Source organism: Conger conger, chromosome 3 (genome assembly GCF_963514075.1).
Source record: "Conger conger chromosome 3, fConCon1.1, whole genome shotgun sequence".
In the NCBI taxonomy this organism is placed as follows: Eukaryota; Metazoa; Chordata; class Actinopteri; order Anguilliformes; family Congridae; genus Conger; species Conger conger.
In genome coordinates this window covers 36664121-36678111 of record NC_083762.1, presented here as the reverse complement: position 1 = coordinate 36678111, position 13991 = coordinate 36664121, and the positions used below count along the sequence as shown (strand labels likewise).

Sequence of the window (13991 nt, the reverse complement as noted above, 5' to 3'; positions counted from 1 at the left end):
TAGGCCTCCATTGCCCAAATGCCTTTTTGATGACAAGGATACGATAGCTAAGTTTGAGACAAAACCTTTAGTGTGGGAAGATGACATGCAGCTGTGCTCTACATTTCAGGAGTATTAGCAGTCAGGATTATGAAGATTATAAAAATGTATGGTAGGCTGTACAATTAACAAAGCCAAGAACCCTGATTTAAAGTTTAATGTTCATTGTCCCACAGATTCTCTTTTTTTTCTCCTCATTGGCTTGTTTCTTTTGCACGGGAGCACATAAAACTTCAGATCTGGGTTCTTGCCCTTGTTATAGAGCCCACCACACAACGACTTTTTGGCTTTTTCAAAATCTTGTAAATCCACCAACTGCTAATAATAACTCTGTGGAGCACAAGGGATTTCCTTAGTTGTGGGCGTCGCCTTCATTGTGTGACACGTCATATACGTCATGGGAAAACTTTATTTCCCATAGTACTTTGCAGCTCAGGTTGTCATCTCAAGCTTGTGAAGCTAGCAACAATTAGACTTCCTGTACAGAACTTGTGGTTTAAACTTCCTGCGATTTTTCATTCAAATAAAAGCTGTAGAGTAACATTAAACAATTAGAACATAGTCACTGCGTTTTCTGCACTTTCTCACAGAATTACCATTGTTTAAATGGTATATTTAATATTCTACAGTATGTTCTGTGAAATAATGTTCCCAGCAATTGTTGCTGTGTGTCAGGTGTGGGGCGGCCATACATTGCTATAGACTGTCAGTTGCCACCCAGCTCATTTGCATAACTCATAACTCCAAAACTATAAATTGTTACCAAATGAAAGGGGGTATACATTTACGATATAGACCCATATCTTTAATAATCTAATTTAATAACTGAACCAATCATACCACCACAAATGCCCTTGATTAATGAAATCAGTTGCTGGTTGAGAAATACTGCTCGAAAGCATGTACTGACAAATATCGTGTGAAATGCGCAACACAGATAAAGTTGATTTTACTTTAATTTCATTGTAAAATTGCAAGTATTTCTAGTTTTGGGTTTATTCCTGGGTATATGGGTCTATAAATGAGCTGCTCGAGAATTGACAGTCCACAGCAATGTATGGACACCCCACACCTGACACACAGCAACAATTGCTGGGAACATGATTTCACAGAAAATACTGTACATTGCTAAATATAAGGGTATATATAGGAAATGTATACCCACTTTCATTTGGTAACAATTTATAGTTTTTGAGTTATGTGCTATGCAAATGAGCTGGTTGGCAATTCCCAGTCTACAGAAATGCATGCCCATATCACACTGTAAATACAGAAACAATTACTGGGAACATGATTTCACATAAAAGCCTGTAGCCTATATTATTAAAGATATGGGTCTATATAGTAAATGTATACCCGCTTTCATCCGGTAACAATATATCGTTCTGTGCAAATCAGCGGAACTGACAGTGTCTAACAATGCATGTTTTGGCCACACATGAAATGCAGCAACAAGCGATGGCAAACAGGTTTTTATAAAAATAAGTCTTATATTCTCTGCAATTACCTCACAGTTATATCCAACTGTATTCATTAAAAGAAGAAAATCGACAAAATTACTGTTAATTCATGATGCACCTAACTTTTATTTTGATAAATGCGAACCGGAAGTCCAGCATGAGTGTATGGCATTCCCAGATTCACGGAGCTGCGGCTCAGCTTCACGAAGCTGTCATTTCAGATGCAAGAGAAACGGGAAGACGGCAGCAAGGTAATCTTGTAATTTACACATTCGTTGGTATTATATGTAGCTATATCACTGACAGAAACATTTAATGTAAACAGGATGGTTCTGTAAATTCTTTAAACAGGAGTGCGTTTGGTAAGTCGATTTAGCAAGTAAGCACAAATAGAAAGTCAAAAACAGACTGGAATTGCAGTTAACATAACGTTAAGCGTTAGCCCGGGAGCGTTGTGTTCGCACTAACGGCAACGTACTTAGCTAGCTAACTGTTAAATAAACTATGTAACACATTATTTGTCTTGCTCTTTTCTTACGTCATATTATGTAGCTATTAGCCCAGCAAAATCTGCAAAACACGAAAGACCATCAGTGCATAGCCTGCCACGGACCAGTAAAAACAATGTTGAAAACTGTGATTCTCATCGGAGGCCCACAAAAAGGTAAAGCGTACAAATGCGAATAGATCAAGCAATTAAGCAAAAGTGTTTCCCCGTCCTGATACTGTACACAGCGAAACTGTTATGATGACGTGGCGCTGCTCAAGTTGTGGGACGGCGAATGGTGGCTGCTAGTTTAGGCTATTGCCAGTTAACCATTATTAGCTAATTTCGTTAGTTCATTCATTCAGTCATTCAATCATTCATTCATTCATTCATTCGTGTATTTTTGTGATTATTCTAATGCTTGGAATTCATCGGCTTTTTACATGTAGCTGATGGAGATTAGCTTGCTAATGCTTTGAACTGATGATGCTTCCCTTGTTAGGCACACGGTTTCGACCGCTGTCCTTTGAGGTGCCGAAGCCGCTCTTCCCAGTGGCAGGAGTACCGATGCTTCAACATCACATTGAAGCCTGTGCAAAGGCGAGTTCAATTATAATATGTGGTGAAAAACGAAAAGCATGACGGAGATTCACTGTCACACCAGTATTGTCATTTGGAGCTATTACGGTCTTGCGCAATTAATATGAAATGATTTTAATTTGTGAGTGCATTTTCATGATTACAAGTTGATGGAACTTCTGAATGTCCTCGTCACCTAAGTGACCTAAGTGTCACATTTGTAAAATATCACAGGGTACGCTCACATAGCTCAATATTTCATTCTAAAAATTATTTTATCTTCAGGTTCCGAATATGAAAGAAATTCTGCTTATTGGGTTTTACCAGCCAAATGAAGAGCTCACAAGATTCTTATCCTGTGCACAGCAGGAATATAAAATCTCCATAAGGTATCTTTCTGTTTATTGTGAATTATTTTGTATTGAATTGTCTAATGCAGCACTGGAACAAATTGCCCAAATACAATAACTGGAAGGTTGTGAGTTTTAATGGTTTTGTGTTGACAAAGCTTTTATCCCACCTATGCTACATCTTGGGGTGTTGGGAAATTATGAAAAGCTTACTTTTACTTTAGCTTTCAATCTTTAAAAAAATATTTAATTATAAGACTGCAAAGAGTTACTTTATCTGTATACCTATTCTGAATGACTAAAGTAAGACCCAGATCACTGCTTTACAGATTATGTGTGTTATATGTATGTATTATAGCTGTGCAGCACCCTGTAAAATTGTATCTCTCAGTCCAATAATACAATATAATGGACTGCATCCTGACTGGATTTGTAGGTACCTTCAGGAGTACTCCGCTCTGGGCACAGGAGGGGGCCTCTACCATTTTCGAGACCAGATCCTGTCCGGAGGCCCAGAGGCTTTCTTCGTCATGAACGCAGATGTTTGTTCAGAGTTTCCTCTGCCAGACATGCTGGACTTCCAGAAGGAACACGGGGACCCACACAGCTTTGTCATCCTCGGGACAACGGTGAGTTAATGCTCACAGGGTCAGTGGATACGAGAGGTGACCCTGCTGAGGGTGGTCAGTTGTGCCCAGGGGCAGCTGAGGGTGGTCAGTTGTGCCCAGGGGCAGCTGAGGGTGGTCAGTTGTGCCCAGGGGCAGCTGCGGGTGACCAGTTGGTTCTAGACACAGCTTTGGCATGACCTTTAGGAGTCAGCTGCAGTTTGTTGTGACTGATCATGGGAGGTGGCTGATAAGGGTCAGACTAAGCTGGGGGGTGGCCATTCAGGGCTGGGCACAGCTAAAGGGTAACCAATGATATGGCTAGTTACATCTGGGGGCTGATTAGTATTGCTGCAGTGGACTTCGGCAGACCTCTGTTGCTATACTTTAAATTGTGAGACTGTTTTCCTGAAATGATTCTTTGCACCTGAAATGAGTCCCTCTGTTTAGCACTGCAAATTATTTTTTTATATCAATATTTAGGCTAACCGGAAGCAGTCCATGAATTACGGCTGCATCGTGGAAAACCAGCAAACAAATGAGGTACCATAACTTTCTTGTTTGTGTTCACATTCTTGCTCTTTGAATAGACTACATGTATTACAGAATATTTCTGTAATAGCTTGTTACAGAAATCACAAAATTAAATCTATTTTGTGTTTTTCAGGTGCTGCATTACGTGGAAAAGCCAAGCACATTCGTCAGTGATATAATCAACTGTGGGATTTACCTGTTCACACCAGAAATCTTCCAGCACATTGGGATGGTGTTCCAAAAGAACCAGCAAGACATGCTTCTGTGAGTGGGTGGACTCCTGCAGGGAGTCTCTGTGTGGGAATGCATGTTTATTTGACCATATGCTGCCCCTCAGTTCTATTCATTTCTCTTTTTTCCTCCCGCTTTCCTGCCATCATTCTGTTTCCTGTTCCCCATCACCAGATATCCCTACGAGGGGTAAGTCTGCACGCAAAAGGTTCCATGCTGTGGGTAGATGTAAAACCACACTGCCCTGTAAATAGGCCCTGTAGTTTGTCTTTTGTGTCTTTAAATAGTGGCACTGTTTTAGAGCATGGCGCGTGGGCACAAATGTGCAGCACAAAAGAAAAGTATGTACTTCTCTTTTGGGAGAGAATACAGTCTGACTTTTCAAAGCTGCTGTTAGTTTGTTCATGTGATTAGTTTCAGTAACTAGTCATTTTCTCAGACTGTTGCCAAATATTTTAAGGCAGGGGTGTCAGACTGGTTAAAGATTAGTCTACACACATTTTCCAAATGGAAAATAGAATGCTACAGCATCAGGCAGTTTAGTGATTACTTTTCAGTTTATTTTGATTATTGATTTGCTAGTTAATCATACTAAATAAATTAAATCTCTTATTGCTACTTGCCCCGCATAGATACAGTCCATATGTGCACAGTTTGACAAAAGAACATCTCCTGAACCTAAATATTGTATATGCTCTCCAAACATAACATTTTCTTACCTCTTCATTTTCCAAGCATTCTTTTTCCATCTACAAGAGAACAAATGCTGAATTACAGGGAAAATGTAAAATGGAGCAATTTGCATATAATACTGTTGGCAGATGGCTCAAAGTTGGCGGAACATCTTGATATGCCAGTGTTGGTGCAGGATCTTATCAGCTGATCAGTAATCAGTTTGGTGTGGGTGGAGCATTACGCAGATAGGTCTGCAGGATCCGACAGTAATCAGGCATATGGTTGGGTTTTTAAGCCCAGATGATGATGATGATGATGATGATGATGCCCCTGAGTAAAATTCAAAGGGTGGACATTTTTAGTCAGAATCCAGGTATTCAGTCGTTGCCATTTTTTCACGATAATTTCCAGTAACTTTAGACAGCTGGCCAGTACAGCTGAAAGAAGCTTGTTACTGAAGTAGCATATGGCTAAAGACAGACTGATTCAGTTCAGGGATGCTGAAGCAATGATGTATCTTTATCTGACTGGGTGGATTGGTATTGATGAATAGATAGGTACACATTTGTTAAATTTCGTTCATTGCTTGTTTTAGTAAAAGAAAAAGCTTGTATGAAGATTATTTATTTGTACATATCCTATACCCATTCTGGTTAGTTAAAGTCTTTAGCTATAAGCATAATTCATAAATTTTACTTGTTTAGGTGACAGCTTAGTAAACAACTGTGAGTATGTCATTGTTGCAAATTAAAAACGTACTGTGCCTCTGAGAGGGGTAGTATGAGCATTGGCATGGTAATCAGCTAGCAAGTCAACATGACCACGGCATGCTTTTCTGGCGAAATGGCTAGCTACCTGTATATCGGAATAACACATTACATACCTTTGCAAATATACAGTATAACTTAAAAATTCATGTTTTATCCTTATCTCCAAATCGACTAAGCGAACTAGCTATTGCGTTTCTTAGTCTTAGTGGGTTTCCATATATTCACCTTGCTTTTGAGTGGGGTGTAGTTTAATGTCAGCACTGCGGCCATTCATGTAATGGAAAGATGGCGGCATTCTGAATTCCTGTGCTTATGGCCCCTAGTGGAAAATAGCCTAGTGGGAGTGGAGCATCTTGTTGACCACTTGGTATGAATTTCTGAAGCATACACCAGGGCAGCATTGGCTCAGGCGGTAAGAGCAGTCGGAGGGTTGCCGGTTTGATTCCGCCCTGGGCGTGTCCAAGTGTCCCTGAGCAAGACACCTAACCCCCAAATGCTCCTGACGAGCTGGTTGGTGCCTTGCATGGCAGTCAATCGTCATTGGTGTGTAAGCGTGCGTATGAATGGGTGAATGAGAAGCATCAATTGTACAGCACTTTGAATAAAGGTGCTATATAAATGCCACGTTAAGCCCCTTTCACAGCTGACTATTATAAACTGTTAAAATGGCAAGAAAGCTGTACAAGGAAATGCACATTCCATCACTAAATGGATTCACCTTAAGCAGGGCATAAAGCAGAGCTTCCCAAACTGAGTATTGGGGCTTCCTTGTCTATGCTGGCCTTCCGGTCTAACACATGATCAATTAGGGCATCACAGTTTTAAACATGTGTATATTATGCAGAAATTTGTGTAGTTTAGACATAGCAATGATTTCTTAATTCTCTATTACATTACATTCACAGTAGACTCTCATACAGAACAATTTGCAAAAGTGTAAAATTAGTCAAACAATCCAACATTTGGTGTTTTAGACTGACTGAGGCGGATATCTAAAGAGGGACAGTGGAGACTTTACATGAGCCTTCATACGTGGTTTATTTTAGTGCGAGGTGTCCACATTTAAAGCTTTTATGTTCCTCTCTGTCTATCAGTTATCAATTGAAAAAGTCTACTAAAAGCCCCTAATATTCATTACATGCCAAATGTGTTAATATTAGGGGGCTCCAGGACAGTGTTTGGAAATCCCTGCTTAAATTCTACGATAGGGCATCTTCACGCTGCACGGTGTTTACGGTTTTGTATTGAAAAGCTTGGGCTCGATGTGTTGTTGGGTTGAGTGGAGTCGTGACATCTCTCTCCTCCGCACACAGAGAGGAGCAGACCAACGGCTGGCAGCGGGCGGAGGTGATCCGGCTAGAACAGGACATTTTCACAGCGCTGGCTGGCCAAGGCAAGCTCTACGTCTACAAAACCCATCGCTTCTGGAGCCAGATCAAGTCGGCCGGGTGAGCGTACATCTCCCACACACATCCCCTCCTCTCTCTCCAGCCAGTCTCTCCTTTAGCTTCTGTACAGGCTTTTGTCTTCAGCTCACTATAAGGCTTGAACCTCGGGTATCGAGTAACTGTGATCTTGGATGTTTTAACAGATCAGCAATATATGCCAGTCGCTTGTACCTGAACCAGTACCACAAGACTCATCCGGAAAGACTGGCCACAAATGAAGATGGAGGGCCAAAAATAAGTGGTAATTATTTAGTATGTAGGGATGAGTGTATAGATGGCCAATATAAAACAAGCAGTAACAATTCTGTATTGTTCTGTACTCTATCACTTTGAGTTTGAACAGATACAATGACAATGAGGTTGAAGTGCAGACTGTCAGCTTTAATTTGAAGGCATTTTCATCCATATCGAATGAATCGTTAGCAAACGTAGAAGAGAGCTGTTGATGCCTAGTCTTGATTCTAGACTTTGTAACTGCCTTTGGAGATTGTTGTTGGGGTGTGACAACATGAGGAAGATGGCAGTGATGATGCAAATTAAGCTGGCCTGTCATAATGAAAATCAATCAATCCGGAACATTGCTAAATCCATGGGCATGCCAAAGTCAACAGTTTGGTTCATTATTGACAAGAAAAAAAAACAACTGGTGAAATCGACTATGGCAAACTGAGGAAGACCAGTGTGGGGAAGAAATGTGATCCAAGTGACTTTGACTGTGGAATGATTGTTGGTGCCAGGCAGGGTGGTTTGACATGCTCAACAGTCTCTAGAGTTTGCGGAGAATGGTGCCAAAAACAAAAAACATCCAGTGAGCAGCAGTTCTGCAGGCAGAAACACATTGTGGAGAAGGGCCAGACTGAGCCAAGCTGGTAGGATGGTGACAGTAACACAAATAACCACACAATTACAACGGTGGTATGCAGAAGAGCATCTCTGACCACACAACGCACCAAACCTCTAAGTGGATAGGCTGCAGCAGCAGAAGACTTAATAAGTCTAGTAAATCCTTAATAAAATGCTCACTAAATGTATGTGCTATATTGCCCATGATATTTCTACTCAAGTTTCCCAATCTCAGACTGAATTTGAAATTTCCTATTGCAGGCCGAAACTGCCCAAAACGTATACGGTGCTCAAATATACAGTTACGTTGCCAGAATCATAATCATAATTTTGAACATTCTCTTTTTGACTTGGTACTGATTAAACAGAACACTTACACACCATATAATATAAGGGGTCATTATTCTGCTTGGGATAAAAAAAAAAAAACTGAATTAATCCATTTGTAAGGATATGCTGGTATACAAAAAAAAGTCTCAGTACAGTGTGTAGGGATATGTTCCCTTGTCTTTGATAATGATGTACATGAAAACATTGTTGTGGTTACAATAATATGTTCTCTTCCTAGGGAATGTATACATTCATCCAACAGCCAATATTGATCCTACAGCCGTGGTAAGTAGTTGGAGAAATTAATATGTAACATTATAGTTGTGAATCAATACTACAAGGCAGACTCACTGCCTAATTGTTTTTGCAGTTGGGTCCCAACGTCTCCATTGGCACAGGGGTGACAATCGGTGCTGGTGTCCGGGTGAGAGAATCCATTATCCTTCATGGAGCCACGCTACAGGCAAGCCATGTACCGTCACAACCTCTTAGCATCACTCATGGGACTTACTGTGTCAAAATTGATTTCCACTATTAATTTCACATGCCAGATTAAATTAGTTTGTTTCTTCCTTTTTTTGGAGGAACACCAGAATTTACAACATAACTAAATTGTCTCACTTGGAAAATAGAAGGATTTCAGTCATTCTAAGATGATCGTTCATCAGATTGCTGTGGAAAGACGTTCTCTTTAATAGCCTGAGTAGAGCTGGTAGCTTTAGGAAGCATTTAATTTCAAACTTAACCATTTCAGTTCTGCTGCCTAATGTATTGGCCAACATGTTTATCAGTTTTTTTGATGACTGGGAATTCTGAAATGGTAAATGCAGTGTTTATATCTGGAAAAATTCTGTTCTTGATTTTAGGATCACAGTTGTGTGTTGAACAGCATTGTGGGATGGGACAGTACAATCGGCAAGTGGGCAAGAGTGGAGGGGACCCCCAGTGACCCCAACCCTAATGATCCCTATGCCAAAATCGACAGCGAGACATTGTTCCGTGACGGAAAGCTGACCCCTTCTATAACCATTTTAGGTTAGTGTATTTTCTTCTAATACGTAAATACATAAATTATATATAATTATAAAGGGATGACTTAATAATAACTTAACTTAATTTCTTTGAGTTTTTTTGTTTGTTTTAGTGTCTCAGTTAGTGTATGTTGTTGATTGTTGTTGACCAAAACAGCTTTTATATTTGACAGAGAATATTGTGTATGGTGGCACATCAAGAACAATTGTATAGATATTTGTACAGAACTGTAAAATTAAAGCTGTGTGCATAAACTGGTTATGCAGGAAAGAAGGCTTAAAGATGTGGTGTAAAGCATATGGAAAAACTCCTGAAAGTTACCCATTAACAAAACCATTTTCTTATTTTTCAGGTTGTAATGTGAATATACCTTCAGAAGTGATTATCCTCAACTCCATTGTCCTCCCACACAAGGACCTTAACCGAAGTTTCAAAAATCAGATAATACTCTAGTTCATTTTGTGCACACTAAAACGCTAGTCTTTTTCTAACTGTGACCCAAATGAAGGATGCAGTAAAATTTTCAAAAGGCCTGGCATTTAATTTCAGTATAACTTTTGTAAATGGGTAAAATAACATAAAGTAATTATTTATCGGGTGTTTAGACATTTCTTTTTTAAATTTTGTATTCCAGATAGGCCCACATTTGGATGTGAAATATTTCTTCATGATGTTGACCTCACTCAAATTGAGAGATCTCACGCAGATGCACTGCATTAGAAGCACTTTTTGGCTGACAGTGGAAATGACTCATTTAATCCCATTTAAAATCATGATGCTTTTCCCTCGTGTTATCATGCCATTGCTTTGCAATTAACCTGTGAATGGTTATGGAAAATGGCACTCATTGTCAATGTGAGTTACTGAAATGCTGACATGAACGCTCCCTTGATGTAGCTGTTTTGGGTGTTTATGTGCGGTTATTGATGTTAAGTGTCCGAAGGCAGATTGTAATTGACATATTTTCGTAGTATATTTTTCATGAAGTATTTTTAGAAGAATGGTACTACTTTCAGGGATAATGATGGTGATTGTTGTGTAGTATCACTTCAGAGGAGCCAAAACTGCTTTGCTGTGAAATGGACAGTGGGTGTATATTCACAACTTAAATTTGACCAGTAACAGCAAAACTGCATCCGGTAATTGAACCAGTACGAATGAGGTAATGCATATGTTGTATAAAGTTAGAAAAGGTGTCATGGTTTTTTTATTTTGTGTTTGTATGCACTCAACACGTGTGCCCTGTGATGGACTGGTCACCTGTCCAGGGTGTATTCCTGCCTTTCACCCAATGTATGCTGGGATAGGCTCCAGCCCCCCTGTGACCCTGTTCAGGATAAGCGGGTTAAGATAATGGATGGATAGATGTACACACACATATGCAAACATGCACATAATTTCAGTGATCACCAAAAATGATGTACAATAAAGCAAATGCAAGCAAATAAAATGATTCAGTCATGCCATTACAGTTAATGGGATGGATTTGTATTCTTCTAATAAAAAAAAGAAGAAGTTTGGTTAGCCTTCATGAGGCACGTCAAGAACAATTGTATAGATATTTGTACAGAACTTTAAAATTAAAGCTGTGTGCATAAACTGGTTATTTATTGATGACACTGTGATACACTACAAAAAAAGGGAAATTTAGTAGTCAAGCTATCCAATAATTCACATATTATTATTTCTTGTTTTCTGGAAGTCCTTGTCATACTTTTGTGAAATTGTGTCTTATACACCTGTATAACATTCTGTACAGATAAGATTCTTTCAAAAATTATACAAACATACATAAACATACTATACATTTTACATTGCATTTCAGCAATTTGGCAGAATAGTTAAAAACTGAATCAAATCAATATTCCACATTAAAACTGCATCACTTCTCTGAGTTAGCCAACACTGTACTGCAATTCTATAAGACAATCAGCAGGGAGGTTGTTCCAAGCATGTTGGAGAACCACAGTTCTTCTGCAGACTTCGGTTGGCTCCTTGCTTCTGATCTCAGACAACCTTGATAAAAAGTAGTCAATTGCTTACAGTAATATGTTGCTTTTTTAAAAATTAAATACATAAATACAAAAATTAAAGATTTAAAATTAAATCTTTTGGAAAATGAATATTTGGAAATCTCAAATGTGTTCTTTTATACTAACACACAAAAAAAATAAACATATATATAATTAAGTGTAGGGTGCCTCAGACTTATGCACAGTACTGTATGTGTCTCACGTTGTCTCGCCCTGGGAGGGAGATGCTGCACTCCTGGGATGTTCGCCATTGTTTGCCACATAGAGGGAGACTGAGACAGAGAGAACATGTAAACATGTAATAAATATAATGCTTTGTTTTCAGAAGTCCTGTACCAACGTTGTATGTGTTGTATGGGCTTATTTTGACCCTCTGTAACTGTTTAAAATGTTGTAAAATATGCAACCATTTTATCTCAGATTTCATTGTGGATGATTCTGGTGGTACTTTCACATACAGGTGCCAAACTTTTCACTTCCTGTACTTCAGGCTCTGATTTTGAAATGAGATATTTCTCACAGATTTTTCATATTTATTGATAAAAGGCTAGTCATTTGGGAGACAATAAGAAGGCGACACGCTTACTTTGCAATAATTTTGCATTTATTTAAACTTTTGGGGTCGATTTGACCCCAAACATAAAAGCGGTCATGAACCCTTTTAACATAATAGGAGGGTTAAATGCCGTTTGACAAACTCCAAGCGGGCTGTCATATGCCTTTTACTCGAGTGGCTTCCGTCTATTTTATTGTGGAGGTCACAACAAATGGTCTGAGTAAGTAAATGATAGATTTTTCATGGATTTGCAAGCATTTCTAAAAACGTGTTCGCTTTGTCATTTTGGGTTTTTGAGTGTAGCGTGATCGACAAAAAAGGCAACATTATCCATTTAAAATTAAATCTACAACAAATACAGTGTACAAAAAAGTAAAGGTCTGAATATGTTCTGAAGCCACTGTGTATGGAGCAACTGTATGTCTGCAAAATATTGTATTGCTGCAGCAGCAATATTTTGCAGTATATTTTAAGCCGCATATCAGTATGAACTATCCCATGACAGTATATCTTTGGTGGAGCCTTGCATGGGGCCTGTGGCCTGATGTGACCATCTCTGAATGATAAACAGCCTTGCTGTATCAATATTTCACAGCCAAGCAAGATTTAAACTCACAACTGTCAAGATGCTCGAATGAATAATGTAATACTGGCAGAGTGATGTTACTGTGGAGAAATGACCAGTATGTGACATTGACTTCTCGGTTCAGTCCTCGGTGACATTGGTTGGCTGACTTGAGCACAAAACCATGGCTATTCTAACAGCAAGTTTTAAGGGCACAAAGGCCTGTTCTGTGTGGTATTGTTTGCACTTCATATAAAAATCCTTAATTATAAATTGGGCGTAATGCTCGGCATGTCAGAAAGATGTCTATTATAATACAGCATATATGGTACTGTTAGTGGGTTCCGTCTGATAGATGGCCAATATGATCAAGAACAGGGGACGTAGTCTACCATATAGTCAGCACCTGATTGGGTAGACTGCAGTTCATTGGTTTTGGCAAACGCTACAATACGGTGGACTGTTGATAAACTTTCTCTAATATAATCTGATTCCTCCTAAAAAGCCCTTCCACTAAAATACATTTCTGAAAACATTTGAGGCGAGAAATAAGCAATGCAGTTGCTGAATCTTGACAATTGACACCTAGTTTTGAAAGTCAGGAGACAATAATCCCCTGGAGCAATGCAGGGTTAAGGGCCTTGCTCAAGGGCCCAACGGCTGTGCGGATCTTATTGTGCCTACACCGGCGATCAAACCACAGACCTTGCAGGCCCCAGTCATGTACCTTAACCACTACGCTACAGGCCGCCCATGCACTGAAGCCTTTTGAATGTGTTACTTAAATGATTTGTATGACAGGTCGGGGCCACTTGTAGATTTTGTTCCTACCTAAGAAAAATTGGGCCATCAGCACCATTAATGGTTGACATTGACCTTGCCCTAAAAGTATTAGTGTACACAAACCATGTCAGAAGAATTCATGCCTTGAAAGCCTTACTCAAAGCCTTACTTTTGGAATGTGTGTTTTTTTCCAATTAAATACTTTCACTGGGTTTTACGTTCTCTTTGAAGCACTAATGGTGCCTTTAAAAAGTGCTGTGCTAAGAAGACAGCTCACTGCAGAATACACACATTTTTGTAATGACACACTGCAACCCTCTCTCAAAGACACATTTCAATCTGTAGTTTTAAAAGGAGCTATTGTGCCCTAGAGTGGGAATGCATTTTGCAGCCATGTGAAACAGATTTATTCAGTAGAATTCCAGACACACCAGCTCATCCTGCTTGTTCTTAAGGTTACACTTTTTCCAGAGCTGAAGAAAGGGAATGGCTTTATAAATCATTTTGGAAGATAAGCCGTAATTGATTTACAGCCATCAGGGAATATTCGGATATTATGGAGAAAGGGAAATAAGCAGCTGCCCTAAAAGGATGATGCTAACAAAATACATACAAGTTTTCTGCCTCAGGCATAACAAGAGAATTTGGATCCATTACTGATCGCTGTCATT

General features: G+C 39.3%; 1 protein-coding gene across 2 annotated transcripts; it reads left to right on the top strand.

Moving 5' to 3' along the window:
- Window positions 1–1672: 1672 nt before the first annotated feature.
- On the top strand, window positions 1673–10849 carry gmppaa (GDP-mannose pyrophosphorylase Aa). 2 transcript variants are annotated; one of them, XM_061236664.1, is made up of 14 exons: window positions 1673–1750; window positions 2052–2163; window positions 2489–2586; window positions 2851–2954; window positions 3352–3544; window positions 4004–4063; window positions 4188–4318; window positions 4460–4474; window positions 7044–7178; window positions 7322–7419; window positions 8590–8636; window positions 8722–8814; window positions 9218–9386; window positions 9736–10849. In XM_061236664.1, exons 1-14 carry the CDS (start codon window positions 1721–1723, stop codon window positions 9834–9836), a joined length of 1386 nt encoding a protein of 461 aa, XP_061092648.1. In that variant the 5' UTR covers window positions 1673–1720; the 3' UTR covers window positions 9837–10849. The 2 variants fall into 2 exon arrangements, with proteins under 2 accessions (XP_061092648.1, XP_061092650.1); XM_061236666.1 differs by lacking the exon at window positions 4460–4474.
- Window positions 10850–13991: the final 3142 nt, after the last annotated feature.